Source organism: Danio rerio, chromosome 12, assembly GCF_049306965.1.
Source record: "Danio rerio strain Tuebingen ecotype United States chromosome 12, GRCz12tu, whole genome shotgun sequence".
Classification (NCBI taxonomy): domain Eukaryota; kingdom Metazoa; phylum Chordata; class Actinopteri; order Cypriniformes; family Danionidae; genus Danio; species Danio rerio.
This window is the reverse complement of record NC_133187.1, coordinates 42953321-42970554: the sequence shown is the minus strand read 5'-3', so window position 1 is coordinate 42970554 and position 17234 is coordinate 42953321. Positions and strand designations below refer to the sequence as shown.

At 33.1% G+C, this 17234-nt stretch overlaps 1 protein-coding gene across 10 annotated transcripts in view; it reads right to left on the bottom strand.

Annotated features, from left to right (window-relative positions):
* Positions 1–17234, bottom strand: part of LOC101886358 (cadherin-18) — a 433737-nt gene that overhangs the window by 162059 nt on the left and 254444 nt on the right. For 8 of the 10 annotated variants that reach the window (XM_021480410.3, XM_073918841.1, XM_073918837.1 and 5 more), the window contains one exon: positions 7526–8184. In XM_021480410.3, the coding sequence (XP_021336085.2) occupies positions 7526–7771 (246 nt within the window). In that variant the 5' untranslated portion in view covers positions 7772–8184. Of the gene's footprint in view, positions 1–7525; positions 8185–9445; positions 9596–17234 lie in introns of those variants that run through there. The other 2 variants (XM_073918839.1, XM_073918843.1) reach the window with 2 other exon arrangements.

Below are 17234 nucleotides of genomic sequence, written 5' to 3'. Positions count from 1 at the left end.
CACACACACACACACACACACACACACACACACACACACACACACACACACACACACACACACACACACTGAAGGATTAATTGTCTAGAGTCTTCGCCGATCTAATTAAGGGTCATTTCGCATCATGGCCATATTTTACCAGCCCCTGTGATAGAGGCGGTAATTAAATATGAGGGAGTTAGCCGCACTAACGATCTTGGGACCTTGCCTTTTTGCATGCGCACGTCAAATTAAATCTCTCATAACAGCTCGCTCTTAATGGCATTTTATCATTGTGGATTAGCATATTTTGTTGAGGTTTTTGTAAACTGTGGTCAGAGGGGTCTTGAGGGCATCTTAAGACAACTTGAAGTAGCGAGGTAACCATAAGACAAAATGCTAATTATTGCTTCTTGCAATTAGCAACCTGATAAGGCTCTACTTTGAAGTAATGCAATTTAAAGTACTACCTGAAGCTCTTTGCCCAAACCCAAAGGACTCCAACAAGACCCGACGGGTTCAGGCTTAATTTTTCTATCATTTTAGATGGGGTCTGGCCAGACTCGGGCTTGCGCTCGCACTCCGACTTGCGCGGTAATTGAGCGGTCATATGATGCATTTCGATTAGCACGAGAAAGTAATCAAATAATTTGTTACAACATCAAAGCACATCCCTGCAAAGGTGAAACAAATGATGACGGAGAAGTCAAAAAGAGCTAATTTTGCTAAGTGGGAAAATGTGCAGCAAGCTGACAGAAAAAATGCCAAGATCAACCACTACATTAAAACCGCTGTCATGGAAAATTAAATGGATGTTCTTGGCTGGTAAAGGATGAACTAACAATCCTACCCAAAACTTAGCCAGATCGGTACTATGCATCCCGGCAAGCAGCAGCAGTGTAAAGCCTGTTTCACACAGCAAGCGTAAGCAGAGCGTGAGCAGCGCGTGTTTTTTCGGCATCCATGTTAACAGATTAAAGCTTTCTTACCGCACGCAGCAGCAGCACATCAGAGCGAGACGTGAGTGTTGCTGAAGCAGCAGTGCAGCGATAGTTTCAGTGCTGGGTCTATTTTTGCCGCGCTGCTCACGCTTAATTAAAGTGACAGTGCACTGATAATGACCAAAACACATTGAATGACAGAAAAAGTAGCAATTTTCAGGCTTTTAAAAAGCTTTCAATCAAAATGTACTTGTCAGACTCGGGCCGAATTCTGTTGGGCTCGGGCCCTGCCAGGCCTAACTTTTAAGTCCCGATTACAGCTCTACTACCATCTGCCTAATAACCATGTGCAGTTAAAGGCAAAATTTTTAGCTCCTCTGTGATTTTTGACTTTGTCCAATATTTCACAAATGATGTTTAACAGAGGAAGTTTATCAGAGTATTTCCGATAATATTTTTTCTTCTGGAGAGAGTCTCACGTTTATCAATGTTTTATTTCGGCTAGAATAAAAGCACGAGGTTCAGCGCTAAGGATTTTTTTATGGGTCAGTGGTTGAGATTTTTACTAGCCCTGCTAAAGTTTTCACTGGCCCCACCAAGAAAAGAGAAGTTAATAGCTATTTCAAAAGCAAACATAATTGTATATATATATATATATATATATATATATATATATATATATATATATATATGTATGTATATATATATATATATATATATATATATATATATATATATATATATATATATATATATATATATATATATATATATATATATATATATATATAGTTTATATATTTTATAAGTGAAAATGTGGTCTTTAATTTGGACACCCACAGACATCGTTACCAAATATAAATCAGAGAGGTAAGACTTTCTCATGCATAGTCTTATTTCAGTTGTCAAGTTTTGCCAAATCTATTAAATAATCAATCTACTAAAAACAATGTTGGCAAGAATTCAGCATTATAGGCTTAAATTATAGAGAGAAATAACAGATGAAGCGAGACTGTAGTCAGAACATGTAGCAGATCAATGTTGGTCTTTCTTTCAAGGTGTCAGTGCAGTAATAAACAAAACTATACTATGAGATTAAAATATGGAAAAAGTTAGTAGTTTCTTTCAGTTTTCCTATTGGATAAACAGCTCTCGGTAATATGTCAGCAGGCTTTTACTTTTGTATTCGACATGAAACGCACATTTGCATCTGAATAGGCTTTATTTTAAGATGATACCATTTTAACTTACTACTGTCTGCTTAATATCCATGTAGCACTACTGTAACAATGTACAAACACTAAAATATAGCATCTAGTTTTAGACTTTACTATTCACTCACGCTTCACTAATACTGCCATTTTATCAGTCTGAAAAGTCCAAATATACTCAATATAAAAGCTCAGATAGGCATAAGTCACATGAATTTTGTCTGTCAGGCCTAAAGCTGAAAGCTCATGAAGATGTAAATATTTAAAGTCTTCTCATCTCATTGTCACAGTACCACAGTACCTTTTTTTTCTCAGAGGCAATTTTCCCTTGATGCCTTCAAGTGCTCTTGGGAAGTTTGTACTTATGAGCTCTGAAGTCAAAATTATGCTGACGTTCTAGTTTTTTTTAGGGGACTAATTTGTGCTTCATAAGGATTGTACGCTTCGTATACATCATTCTGACACAGAGAAAAGTAGAAAGCTACTGTCAAGTCATAAGCCAGCTAAATCAGTACTATTTTCTGCTATTTGATCACTATTCTTGAGTAACATCACACAATACTTGCAAACTACTGTTGACATACAGCCAGCAGCTAAACAGTTATGAACAACACATAACATGTTTTCATTATTATCTTTAAATCTTGACAAATCAAATGTAGGGAGTTATTCAGCTTGTTTGTTTTTCAGCATTGTTGTGTATTGGATTTAGATGTTTTTTTACTGTATTTTACAGTAACTTTTTTTTTTATGCGCATATGCAAAATGCACATAAAGATAGATAGATGGACTACACTATACTAAGTGCTATACTGTATGTTTGGAAGTTTTTTCCCCACAATGTCAACAGAATGTCAAAGGCATCTGCGGTAGAACCCAAAAGGCAGAAGAAGATGCTAACCATCGCACAAAAAGTTCTGGACATGCTAAAGGTAGAAGTTATGTGGCTGTAATGTGCCATTAAGGATTAAATAAATGAGAATTAAACGGTTTTGATCTTTGGTTTCATTCTATAATACTGGACTTTTTTTTTTCTACAAGGTTTGAACTTTAAGAGTGTTTAAACAAGAAAGACAAGTGTGAAAATATTAATGCCTGTCTAAGAAAGTCTATAAAATGTGTAGTTAGGCCTTTTAAAGCCTTAAAACATCTATAATAACTGTAAAACATAAAGCTGACTACCTTGCTGGTGTTGCCTATTGTAGGTTATTTTTAAAACGTAACTTCCATGAATAACAAAGGACCATTGTACTGTAATACTGTCAGTATTTTCAATAAAATGTGGTTATTTTATTGGATTGTGTGTGTGTTTTTATCAGTACAAATTAGGTTATTAAGGTAAATTGTAAAAGTCTTACAAAATTAATTTCTATTATTTAATAAAACACCAATATTAGCTTTTAGTATTTTTAACAAAAGCATTTTCCCTTTTCAAACAAGTTCTATTTCAGTACATGCATAGTAAAACTGTTACATTTTCTCATGCGCTCAGGCTGGAAAAAACATCTGTCTCTCGTTCTCTCTCTCTCTATTTCCCCTGCATTAGCCTATGCTTGAGTACCCAGAATAATGATCATTTCCATATTTCTGAAGATAAGAGAAGTCATAGTGAACCAGCAGCGCTTCAGTAGAGAGACGTAAAGCACAGCAACACGACCTGCTGAATCAATCTCCACTTCACAGAGAAGATACACTGAGAGAATAAAAGGAGGACACTGGGATGAAGAGCTGCCCCCTGCTAACGCTCTCACAGTAGCCATTAAACAACGCTTATTGAATCAATTTACAATGTCTAATGCGGTTTTTGAGTACCGCGGAGCTCAAGGACAGAGCCGGTGTGTCTTTCATTGAGATTCTACTGTTGTTTGAATATAGGTGCAGCTGATACTGAAACTGAATGTCAGTTCAGAGCTGATAAATTAATTGTGAAGTGAAGTTTTTTAACTAATTTCGGAAGAAGCACACACAGATGGTAAAGGCAACAAATTCTCTTTTAGCAAACACACTAGTAATTCAAACAGAGTCAAAGATAATTCTCATAATTAACCAAGCTCATCCCACTTCAGTCATCTCATTGGCTTTGCATCCCTCCTCCACCCCAACTCCACACCTTTTACTTGATCCAAACTAAGCACAGTGAGGGGAGCTTTCTAGGATCGAGCTAGATCCTGAGCTCATATTCCTTTCTGTCCCTCTTGACGGAGACAATGCCCCAAGCTCAGCATCCAGCTGAGGCCTCAGAACCCTCTCCCTGGACAGTAGGGCTGTGAGATTAATTAAAATCGAATTGCAATCGCGATTTGAAATGTTGCGATTAGCTTATCACAAGTGGCTGCGAAATGAATGTGTAATTTAATTTCCCCAACCCAGAGCAAAAGCGCGACTGCATTCTGTGTGTGACAGTCTTACTAGCCAATTAAGTGAGCACACTTTCAATCTGCCCAATCAGAATTGCGCAATTATCAGAATTATGCAAAACACCCACAGTAAAACAAACAAACAAAAAAGCGCAGACTAGTGACAAGTGCAGGATGATGACTGCTTCTCAAGCATTAACAGGCAAATTAATATCAAAGAAAAATAAGACATCAGTAATATGGGAATATTTTGGTTTCAAAGTCACAAGCAACAAACAGAAACAAGTCATTTTTATTCGTGTTTACTGTTTGCCCTAGAGAAAAAAAAGTCTTTTATTTCTGAGTGTATTAAAAAAACAAATTTGAATAAATGTTAAACTAAGTTAGTATCTTATCAGTTCTTTTTTTTAACTAACACTTACGACATTTTAGCAGTAAGAAGCTACAATACAGATTATTGAGCTGAAGCTTGACTACAAAATTAAATCGCAAATTAAAATGGCAATATCTTAAAATAATAATAATAATAATAATAATAATAAAAATAATAAATAAATAAATAAATAAATAAATAAATAAATAAATAAATAAATAAATAAATAAATAAATAAATCGGAAATAATTCACAATAAGATATTTTCTTCAAATCACACAGCCCTAATGGACAGCATGTCTAATATGCTTATTTTGATCTCTTTTCTATGTGTGAGTGTGAACTTGTAAAAGTAACATACATATATCAGAATCAGGAGTAAATTTGGAGTTGTAGCAGATATTTCATCATTTCTGTAGTATGAAAATTGATAGATGGCATTTATTTATTTCAGAACACTGAGAAGACAATCATTACTTTCCAGTTGAAACTGTAAAATAAAATAAAATAAAATAAAATAAAATAATTTTTCCAGAGATGAGTTGCAGCTGGAAGGACATCTGCTCCGAAAAAAAATATAATGTAATATATATATATATATATATATATATATATATATATATATATATATATATATATATATATATATATATATATATATATATATATATATATATATATATATATATATATATATAAATATATATCATGAAAGCATGGATTTATACATAAAAATTTTTTTAAAATGAATGTACTAATGTGCCTAGAGGGTCTATAGACTTACCTCTCTAGGAGATACTACACGACTTAATCAACAAAGCATTAATCTGAGATTTGTCAGTCTAGCCCTACTAGCAGTCATCAAATGCATAACTTTGAGATGGAAGGAAACCCCGTTCGTCTTCCATGTGGATTAAAGAAGTGTCAGCCTATATAAAACTTATTTGTGGCAATACAGGGTGCAGGGTTGGGGCATGTATAGGGCAGTATCAGGGGCGTAGCAACCCTCACTTTGAGAGACATTTCGAAACAGGTGATTAATAATTATATGAATGTAAACTTTAGGATCTCATACAGCTGTCCCCCCACTTTTAAAATGTTGGTTACCCCCAGGCAGTATGTGTAAGGATGAAAGAGCTATTTAGTTTATTCTATTATGATTAAAAGCAATTAAATAATAATAAAATAACTAACATAAATAAATACTGTCTTTTTTACATAAACCCCCACGTACAAATTTGAAAAACACATACCCCCCAACCCCCCCTCCTCCTCTATACAGTAACTACACTACACACAAATGTGGTCAATGCAAAAGTTTACAAGTTGGCTGCAGACTGACTTGCTAATGCTAATAGATTCATTGCCCTATTTGCTATTTGGCATAGAAACAAAATTCATGTTTCACAAGATCGACAAGCCCCCGAGGCAAACACAGGAGAACCGGCATGACTCGAGCCAAAATGATGAAGGCTGTCAAATCTCAAACACCAACCAATAAGTCAAGCTGCACTTCTGAGCAGCTGTTTTGCTGTGCTAAGCTAACGCCATGCAAAGACCGTATTGATTAAGGCCGGCGAGCACAGACAAGTGATGAAATAAGGTCAGAGAACGAGCAAAAGGTCACTCGCTTGATTTACACATTTAAGTTGTTGAAATATTTCAACTTATGTTGTGTTAAAATAACACCAATAAGGAGACATAAAATAATAATAATTATAATAATAATAATAATAATAATAATAATAATAATAATAATAATAATAATAAAATGTTTTGTGCGGTGCATTTTTTAACATTACTTGAGTGTAATAAAAAATTCAGTTGTCGGAAATTTCAGTCATTCAATATTCAAGTTAACAAATTTAAATTCAAATTAAGAAATTTAAAACTTTTTAAATGTATATAATAACTCAGTTTAATAAAACTACAACTGTTAATCATTTAAATTAGCACAATTCAGATTGTTTTGGCATATTTTAAGCTCCATATACAGTATTTTAAGCTCCATAAGAATTCAGAACATAAATAAATAAATAAATAAATAAATAAATAAATAAATAAAATCAGGAGTTTGAAAATGTCTATAAAAATAATTCAGTTTCAAATTTCAAATGTTCAATATTCAATTTAAGAAATGTTCACATAAGAATATACAGTTTAAGTCAGAATATTAGCCCTCCTGAATTATTAGCCCTCTCTCTATTTTTTCCCCAACTTCTGCTTAACAGAAAGAAGTTTTCTAAACATAAGTTTTATTAACTGGTTTATTTTATTGTTGCTATGATGACAGTACATAATATTTTACTAGATATTTTTTCAAGATACTAGTATTCAGTTTAAAGTGACATTTAAGGAATTAATTAGGCTAATTAGGCAAGTTAGAGTAATTAGGCAAATCATTGAATATTGCTTAAGGGAGCTAATAATAATGACCTTAAAGTGTTTTTTTAAAAAGTTAAAAATGTTTTCATTCTAGCTGAAATAAAACAAATAAGAGTTTGTTAGTAGAAAAAAAAATATTATAGGAATTACTGTGAAAAATCCTTGCAGCTAAAATTCATTTGAAAAAGAAGGCTAATAGATGGTTAAAGGTGGCTAATAATTTCGGCTGTACGTATACAAAACAAGAATTTAAAAAAATTTCCAAACAGAATGTCTTACCTTTCCTACATATTGTGCATCTGTCCCAATGTGTTCCTCTAAGACAAAGAACTGGTTCCATATCCATCCGCGTTTGGGCCGATGGTGAACCTCGGTTTCCCCGTCCTTAGTCTGGTTGTGATGCGTTGCATTGTGGCTCCTGGAAATAACTTTGGCCTGGCTGTAATTTCTGGCCTCGTAACCCCTCTCCAGAAAACACAGACACAGAAGTACAGGACACAAACAAGAGCTCGGGTTCACCTTCATGACTGCAAACAGGACACAAATTCCCAATATTCCGCAAGGATTCCCCAAAACTACGGCGAAACTCCCAAAGTTCGGCAATATTCCAAACAGACCGTGGTATTCCACAAATGGTATATTCCAATGGATGTAGATGCTTCCCAAACCCTCCTCCGCCTCCACCTCCTCCACCACCACCAGCCAGCGGCCACCTCCACTCCTTCTTCCCCTCCTCTGATGCGCGTCTGAGGGGCTTGATTTAATCAGACGCCACCCCGGAGGTCCAGAACGCTTGAATGAGTTTCATATTTCAGTCGTTCATCTTGGAAAGGCGTCAGAAATGCATTTACATCATGCACCCGAGAAGTATTCGCAGATGCGTTCAAGCCCAGATGCAACGAACATGTAAGGTGACAGCAGCGGCCATGTTGAATCTCCTGTGAACAGATAAGATGCAAGCACTTTTAATGTTTCATAATGTTATTGCAATGGGATATCTCGAAAGATATTTCATTACGAGTACTGCGTCGTTGTGTAATCTGGCTTTCTGTGAGGGACTAGGGAACATGGAATTACAACTAACTCTTTTTATCTGGTCTTACTTTAAAAGATTCATTACTGCAAGAGAACGTGTTTGTTATTTTTATTCAGTCTTATATGGCTTTCCCTTGATAATGTTAACCAAGATCTATTTAGCTGTTTAGTCAGTGGTAGCACATTTGACTTGGAACTACTTTCTTCCATGCATAATGTCAAATGACAATTTACAATGGAAGTAGGGTTGTTAAAAGTATCAACATTGGTACCGATTAATACCAAAGTCGATACTTTTGACAATCTTACTTCCAATCAGTAAGGATGAATAATTTTTCAATGCAATTATTATGCAGAAAAAAAAATCACTTTTATAAGGGGTTAAAACACAATTATGTGAATATAACTCTAATGCTAAAAAAAAAAAAAAAGTTATATTTTTTAGAATAACACTTCATAAAAACAGTCTGCAGAAACACTTTGACTTTTTCACCTTCGTACATGTTATCGAGGTGGAAAATCTTGCCTACTAGTGACAATTTCTCATTAATCAGCATAAACAGCCCTGAGTGAGAAGCAGCTATCTGCTAATAGCTTTCTAAGATGTACCTGCCAAAGATAATGTAAGCAACTAAAAGGCATTACAGTTGAAAAGTTTTAGGATGCACAAATTAATAATGTAATCTCCATAACTGCCCTCTTCTGAGCCACTTTTGACATATTCAGATTTTCACTGACATTAGTCTTGTTTTAAATCTGCTGTTTTGTTGATGCGCAGGTATTTGTAGCTCCCCCTTATTTAAAAAGAGCACAATCTCATTTGAATTTTAAGTGACAGTCTTCAAAAAGGCACAACTTTTATTATAGCCTAATAGGGGCAGTTTAAAAGTGTTATTGTCACAGTTGGGTATTGAACTCAGGTCTCTGGTGTGGAGACTAGTGAGTTAACCACTGAGCCCCAGTGGCAGTTGTGTTGAACCCAGACGAAACACTCATAGTAGGGATCCAGAAAACAAGGATTCATTAAAAAATAAATAAATACAAATCAACTTAGATTCTTTTAAAAAATGAGATATCAAAATGGACAACTTAGATTTTTCTCAGAATGAGGTATACAAAATATTAACAGTATAAAAAAAAAAAACATACAAAGAAAAGTCTTACTAGACGTAGCTCTGGAGACCAAAAGAACGCACAACAAGTTCACAGGGGACTGACTCAAAAAACGAATGAGGAATAGAGAAAAAAAGTGACAACTTAAATACACAGGCTGAAACAAGTCACAGGTTATCGAAATTAAGTAAACAAGAACACACAAGGAAGAAACAATGCAGGAGAGGGAACATGGGGACCTCTAGGGGAATGGAGACAAAGTGCAAGAGGGTGACAGTTATAACAAATGCTGAAACTTCACATACACATTCTAGGGACACCAGAGAACTTTTTTACATCTCGTAAAAAAGGACATAAAAGGCCACCATTAATATATATATATATATATATATATATATATATATATATATATATATATATATATATATATATATATATATACCCCTTATAAAAGTGATTTAATATATATATATTTCACCATATATATATATCAATTTCCCTCTTAAATCTGTTTAAGATTGTTGAGCACAATCTTAAAGACCTCTTATTGGCCTTTTATACTCATCAGAAATACCTGTGATTGGCTATGAAGATCATTGGTTTACCACCCTTCACCAAATGCAAACACGCAAACACAGACAATCCAGTAGATCGATCAGCAAATTGTTCATATGTCAGCTTTTAGACCGATCAGCTGATAAATGCAGCTTTCAAATGCTTGATTGTAGGCATGGGACAATAACCGCTTTGGAAAAGTCAAGATTTTAAAACTGTTGAAATGTTCTGTTATACTGTTCCTAATGTATATGCAAGTTGTTGTTTTTTAATGACTTTTTTATTTACTTTTTCCAGCAGAAAAGGTACTTCCATATCAAAAATTACTGACTAGCCCACAATTTAGCAAGCGCCTGAGAAACAAATTGCTTATAAACCAACATCCAAGCCTGCTATAGACCTGACCAGTGGCTTGCTTTATATCCCAAAAAAAAGAAGAAGAAAAAAAAGAAATAAGCAAAGATGCCTTTTGAAGTTGTAAAGAAATCTGTGTTTTTGAAACTAATGAAGACAGCAAAAGTCAATATTTGTTTTAATTATTTAGCCTGACTTGTTTACAGTTCCAAAAGGTTTCTCAAAATAAAATATTTTGTGTTCAATGGGGAAAAAGTAGTTATTTTTTCCTCAGACATTTAACAAGAACATATTTTACATCAGGAATTACAATACCGTGATATTTTTATCCAAGATTATGATATTGTCAGAATCCTATAACAGCAAATGCCAACTTCAGTGTCCGTATATCTGTTTTGACAATTCTAACAGGGAGCTTATCCTAAAATCACCAGCAACAGAATCCAATTCTACCTCAATGTATAAGAGCAGCTTGGACATGCTTTTACCATACTTCATCTTTTACAGCAGAAAATAATAGGCCTTGGACCAACATGAGAATGAGTTAACGAACACCGATGTTTCTTTTTTGGGTGAACTAGTGCATTAAAAGAAGTAATTTATGAAATTCCCTCACAGAGAACCAAAACAACAGATGCTTGGCACAGTAAGTTCGTAACTAATTAGTTCCAAGTTCTAATCAATATTTTGCTGTTTAACAAAGCTTGCCATCTTTGGAATCAGTCAGACGCAAAGCAGACCAAACAAGCTGATAATGTGGTCAAATATACAGTTGAATTTCTGTTTCATTAAAAAATAAAATTACTTAAACACATTTCTAAATATTATAATTTCAACAACTCATTTCTAATACCTGATTTCTTTCATCTCCATGATGACAGTACAGGATATTTGACTACATATTTTTCAAGATGCTAGTATTCAGCTTAAAGTGACATTTAAAGGCTTAACTAGATTATTTAGGCAAGTTAAGGTAATAGGTTGGTTTCAATCACATGGTTTTGGTGAAACGCGGAATTCAGATGGAAGGCAGGAAGTCAAAAACTGAATGGGAGATAGAATAAAGTCTGTATTTTTGCAATTTATACCATATTTTAAATGAGATATACATAAAAATAACCATCCTTATATTATGAAGAGGGCTGAGTTGTCTACTGAACTAAATTATATTTGCCTGTCATCAAGGCGGTAGATAGTAGTTAAAGATACTGGTCAAACTTTATTTTGATAGTCCTTTTGTTGAATTTAGTTTCCATGCTTCTACATGGCAACTAATTCTCATTAGATTACACGTAGACTGTTGGGGTTAGGGTTAGTGTAAGTTGACATGTACTTGCAAAGTTTCTTATAGTCAGTTAAATGTCTGTTGAAGGAGCAGTATCAACATATATTAAGCAGACAGTCTACTAATACTTAAATGGACCATCAAAATAAAAAGTGTTACCAAAATACTATAGTATAGTATTACATGTTTTAAAGCATACTATAGATAACTACTTAAATTAAACTGTCATAGTTATTATTGTTGCTGTGGTATGACACAACTTTAGTATTAAACAAAATATTCAATATCAGTTTCTATAATTGTACACCATCACAACACACCACAGCATCACTACACTAACATTACAGTATTTATTAAAGTTTATCAGCTTACAGTATTGTGTATATATATATATATATATATATATATATATATATATATATATATATATATATATATATATATATATATATATATATATATATAATATGTGCCTCAAATACATGTTTATTATACATTACTGTAGTTTTTTTTTTTTCTCTATGTGGATATTTTCCAGACATCACGTAATAACAGATAAAAGCACACAACAGCATGGACGCATGGTCTACATTATTATTTATTCATTTTTGTAAGGGGGTAAAAGTGCTCCACTATAATAAACGTCCAGTTTTGTCGCAAGGGTTGCATTTCTTTTTTGTTTGGTTGATGAACTTGGCATAAAACAAATAAGACTTTCTCCAGAAGAAAAAAAATATTATCGGAAATACTGTGAAAAATTCCTTGCGCTGTTAAACATCACTTGGGAAATATTTGAAAAAGGAAAAAATAAAACACAGGAGGACTAATAATTTTGACGTCAACTGTATCTTAGCATCTCATCTTATATTATCAGTATGTAGATGAGTTCATATAGCTTTTACAAAGTCAAATGACTGCCTCTCAGAACGATGAATTAGGCTGTATGACACATTTTTGATTGTTCTTGGCCATATAGGGAGTTGCTAAAAACCAGGCAAGCGTGAGACACTTTAGTCATGCTTTGGTAATAAACATTGAAATGCGAGAGATCATAGTGTGGAGTTGCGAGCAGCATACTTAGCCTAATGAATTCACAAATGGTAATCCTTTCCATGCACTAACAGCACTCTCATCAAGGTTTAAAAGGTCAGAAATGTTATAAAATTTCATTAAAATGTGAGAAATCTGCAGGATTTGCATTCCGTCAATTACCACAGGAAATAATAATACTAAATGCTTATTTATAGCTATGCTGATATTAAGGTCGACAAATTAATAAATGTATATGCAGCATTAGATAATACTGAAAATTTACTGATTATAATGGGAACTGGGTGTTTCAAACCGCTAACCTGAGTTCACCAAGTAGGACAAGTTTCGGGATAAACATAATTTACAGTTAGGGTTAGGTTTAGGGGTAGGGAATAGGTATGGATAACATTTTCCAACAAAAAGTATGTTCCATGATCAACTTGGCAAAATCATAACGTGTTTCAAACGTGTAGGAAACAAAATTGATGGGCAAAAAAGCACGACAATATATATTTTTTTCTCCAATGAACTCTTACAACAACAAAATTCAATTGTTACTTCTGTTTATTCATTTAGGCATAGTTCTCCTAAAATAAAAATGTTCAGTTTTAATTTACCCAATACCAAGAGTCGTTAAAAGTTGTTAACAATGGGTATGCATTCTGTATCTTTTCATTCTATAATTCATTTTATTAATTAATTAATTAATTCATTTATTTATTTATACATTTATTTATTTGTGCTTATTTATTTATTTGTACATTTATTTATTTATTTAGTTAATTATTTATTTATTCATTCATTTATTTTCATTTATTTATGTCATTTGTTTATTTGTCCATTTATTTGTGTCCATTTATTTAATTGTCCATTTATTTATTTATGTTCATTTATTTATTTATTTATTTATTGATTTGTGTTTATTTATTTATGTGTTCATTTATTTATTTATTCATTTATTTAGGTCCATTTATTTATTTATTTTTTCATTCATTTGAGTCGATTTATTTTTGTCGATTTATCTATGTCCATTTATTTGTGTCCATTTATTGACTTGTCCCTCTATTTGTACATTTATTTACTTATATATTTATTTGTTAGTTAGTTTGTGTTTGTTTTTTTGTCTATTTATTTATTTATTTGTCTATTTATTTATTCATTTGTCTATTAATTTATTTATTTGTTTGCTTATTTGTCCATTTATATATTTATTTGTTTTGTGTCTATTTATTTATTTGTTTGACTTACTGAAAATTACTGAAAAAAACACCTACTGTAAACAACAACAAATAAACAGCAAATTTACATTTTTTCGGTGAACTATCCTTTTAATTCATATTCTCAAATAAGCTTTACCTACAGCCGATAGACTTTAAAACGCATTTCCATATTGCACAATTTTCTTTGGGAAAGGTATCGTCATTTTGAGATGACAAACGTCCAACTACTAACATGAGCATGAGACTCTAAAACTCCCGAATGTGGAAGCTTCTGATTTTAATACTGTCATGGGCGTCAAATCCTGTAAAGGGTAAACAGTTGAAATCCCCTTAAAAATGTACATGGATTAAAAATATGCTCTGGATTCTTGGATAATCCTCATGTTTGAGCAAGCTCTTCACTCAGAAAAAAATAATGCAGCTCGCCTTTAGTCACTGCTGACGTCTATAAAAAGAGCTGCTTGTTAAACCAAGATTTCCATCAGAGAGACACACAAATTATGTATTTGTGCTAATAAGATGAAAACTAGAGCCAAAAAAAACACTGTTTTGCCATGCACATGACAATTTTGGGATTTTTGGCTTTTCATAACATTATTTTACGTAAGATCTATCTATCTATCTATCTATCTATCTATCTATCTATCTATCTATCTATCTATCTATCTGTCTATCTGTCTATCTGTCTGTCTGTCTGTCTGTCTGTCTGTTTGTCTGTCTGCCTGATTTTGGTGACGCTTCCTGAAAATGCTCAAGACAGCGCTATATATTATTTGCACAGCCATTTGAAAACTACAGTAAAGTTAGACATCACTGCATTTAGTGATGAATCTGAGTAAAAGACACTGAATATGTATGTTTCACAGTTTTACTGTAGATGCTCTCTGCAATTCTAACTTATTCACAGCATTGTGCAAAAGAATAATTACACCCTTATTTACAACAAACATAAACTTCCTTTGGGTAGAGCTGTGCACAACTATAAACTATTGCAGTACATATTGGAACTGAACCTACAACGAACATTCTGTAGGTCTGTAAATCATTCATGAAGCTGTTCAATTTAGAAGACATTTTCGGTAAAAAATAAAAGGTTTAAAACATTTTATAAAATTTGCTTGACAGATTTTGACAACTAGCATTTTTGTATGTAATGACTCAAGTAATGAAATAAGGACTATAGTTTTATATGAAATGACTATTCAGCATTCACAAGTTTAGTTAATTTTGACTTACATGACATAAGTAAATGATAGTGTTATAAAACAGCAAAGAGTTTTTTGAAAGCAATTGACGCATGAAGCATTTACAATTTGTTGGAAGGAATGAGAATCTGCTACTCTGATGTGCACAAATAACTAATTGTTTTGAGAAATGCATTGGCTGTTGTGCAAATGTAAATATTGTTGTGAGAAATGCACCAAAGTGACTGAGAAAAACTGTATTTTATCTTAATTTACCGAAAACATCCAAAATACTGTTTTAAGTGTTTCTTTTGTCACATTTTATCATTTTGTGTCTATACAGCGATACAAAACCCTGTTTTATGACTAATGACTCTAATGACCAGTTTTACACAAAGCTATTCTATGGCTTTCTAAGTCTTAAAATAACACGCATGTTGCATTGACCTATTTTTATGGCACTTTAATGTTCATTTTGGAGACAATACTTGTCTTGGCAGTCAATAGAAGTCAATCTCCTTTTGTGCTCTATCTATTCAAAACTGTATAGCTACAGCAAAGTAGCATTTAAAATAATGGGTTACACAAAGCTATCTGTGGAATTACAACAATATACAGATTTAACAAAATAATGAATTCATAATAGGTACTATAAACCACATTATGTAAATCTTAGAGAAAAGACGTAAGACTTTATGTCACAAAATAGTAATACAAATAAATTGAGGTAAGAAAATGCCATACAATATAACAAAGTATTATAAATACAGATTAAATTATTTTTGAAAAAAAATGTTACACATACAGAAATGGCAAAATACTGTACTGTTTTAATTTAAGAAAAAAATGAAACTAAATAGAATGAAAATAATTTTCACTAAAAATCAATGAATGTTTATATTAAAATAAATATTAAACACAAATAAACAAAACAACTGAAAAAAGTGGGTGATTCTTACAAAAAAAATAGTTTTAAAAATGCCAAACATTAAATGCAAAAATATAAATTCACTTTTTCTTCCAGATATTACACACAAAGTCTAGAATTTATTAAAATTAATTTAAACATTTTTACTTATTTACCACCTTTTTTCCAAAATAAATTTGTCTGCAAATTTGACTTTGTTAAAAAGCTAATTCACTTTGACATAAAAAATAAAAATAAAAATTATGGCCAGATTGACAGACAGACTGACGGACAAACGGACGGACGGACAGGCGGCATTGGCTGTTTCTCAATTCTAAGAACACAGAGAACGAACTTATGTTCTTGTGAAGACCAGTCTTGCCTAGTCACCTTGGAATAACGAACTCAGGAGACCATAAGAACAGAAAACGCATCCTCTGAGAATTGAGAAGCTGGGGTCTTCCAGATGGTCAGGTGACCTTCACACGTTTATAAAAGAAAATTATTTAAACATTACAGCATTCATACAATGAGTTATTGTTTTTCCACTTTTCAAAATACAAACTATGAATAAAGACTTTACAAATATGTTGCACAATATAAATAAAACAGATTTTAATACGAATTTCAGCAAATAAACACCCTAATGTGTTTATTGCTTTTTTAAGATTTTCATGGTTATGTTTACTTTGACTGTCTAATTTGGGAAACTCCAGAGATAAATATCTCTAAACTTTAATAATAAACCAACATAAAATGCTGCGCTTCCCACCTCCAGTCGCAATGACCTCTGGGACTTCTAGAGCAAGTTCGGTGCTCAAGTCTGCATCGGTGCGTCCTCGATATCAAGAACACATCCGGGAAGTTTCACGCATCCTCCATTCTTGCGGTCTCGAGTATTGGAACTGAACTTTGGCAGCTAAGGATGACGTTACACGAGAACACGAGGACGCAAGATCGCTGAAGAAGTTTGTGCGTGTGTGCGCGCCTCCTGAGCTGCTCTTCAATCAGAGCACTGATGTAATGATTGTATTGCTGATTATAATTAAAACAGCCTATCGTCCAGTGTCTGTGACTCACAGCTGTGCTCAATCAATGGCAGCTGCGCTCCAGTAGAGACGTTCATTCACTGATCAGAGAACAGCAGGACACACCTTTCATGCCATAATGCTTCAGATTACACTAGCAGTATCGGGTTCTGGTATTTTTAGCAGCAGAGTGGAAAATCACTGATGTTCTGAACAGTTTATCAACGGAACAATAGAACAATGTTGAGTGTCATTATTCAGAATGAGACTCTTTT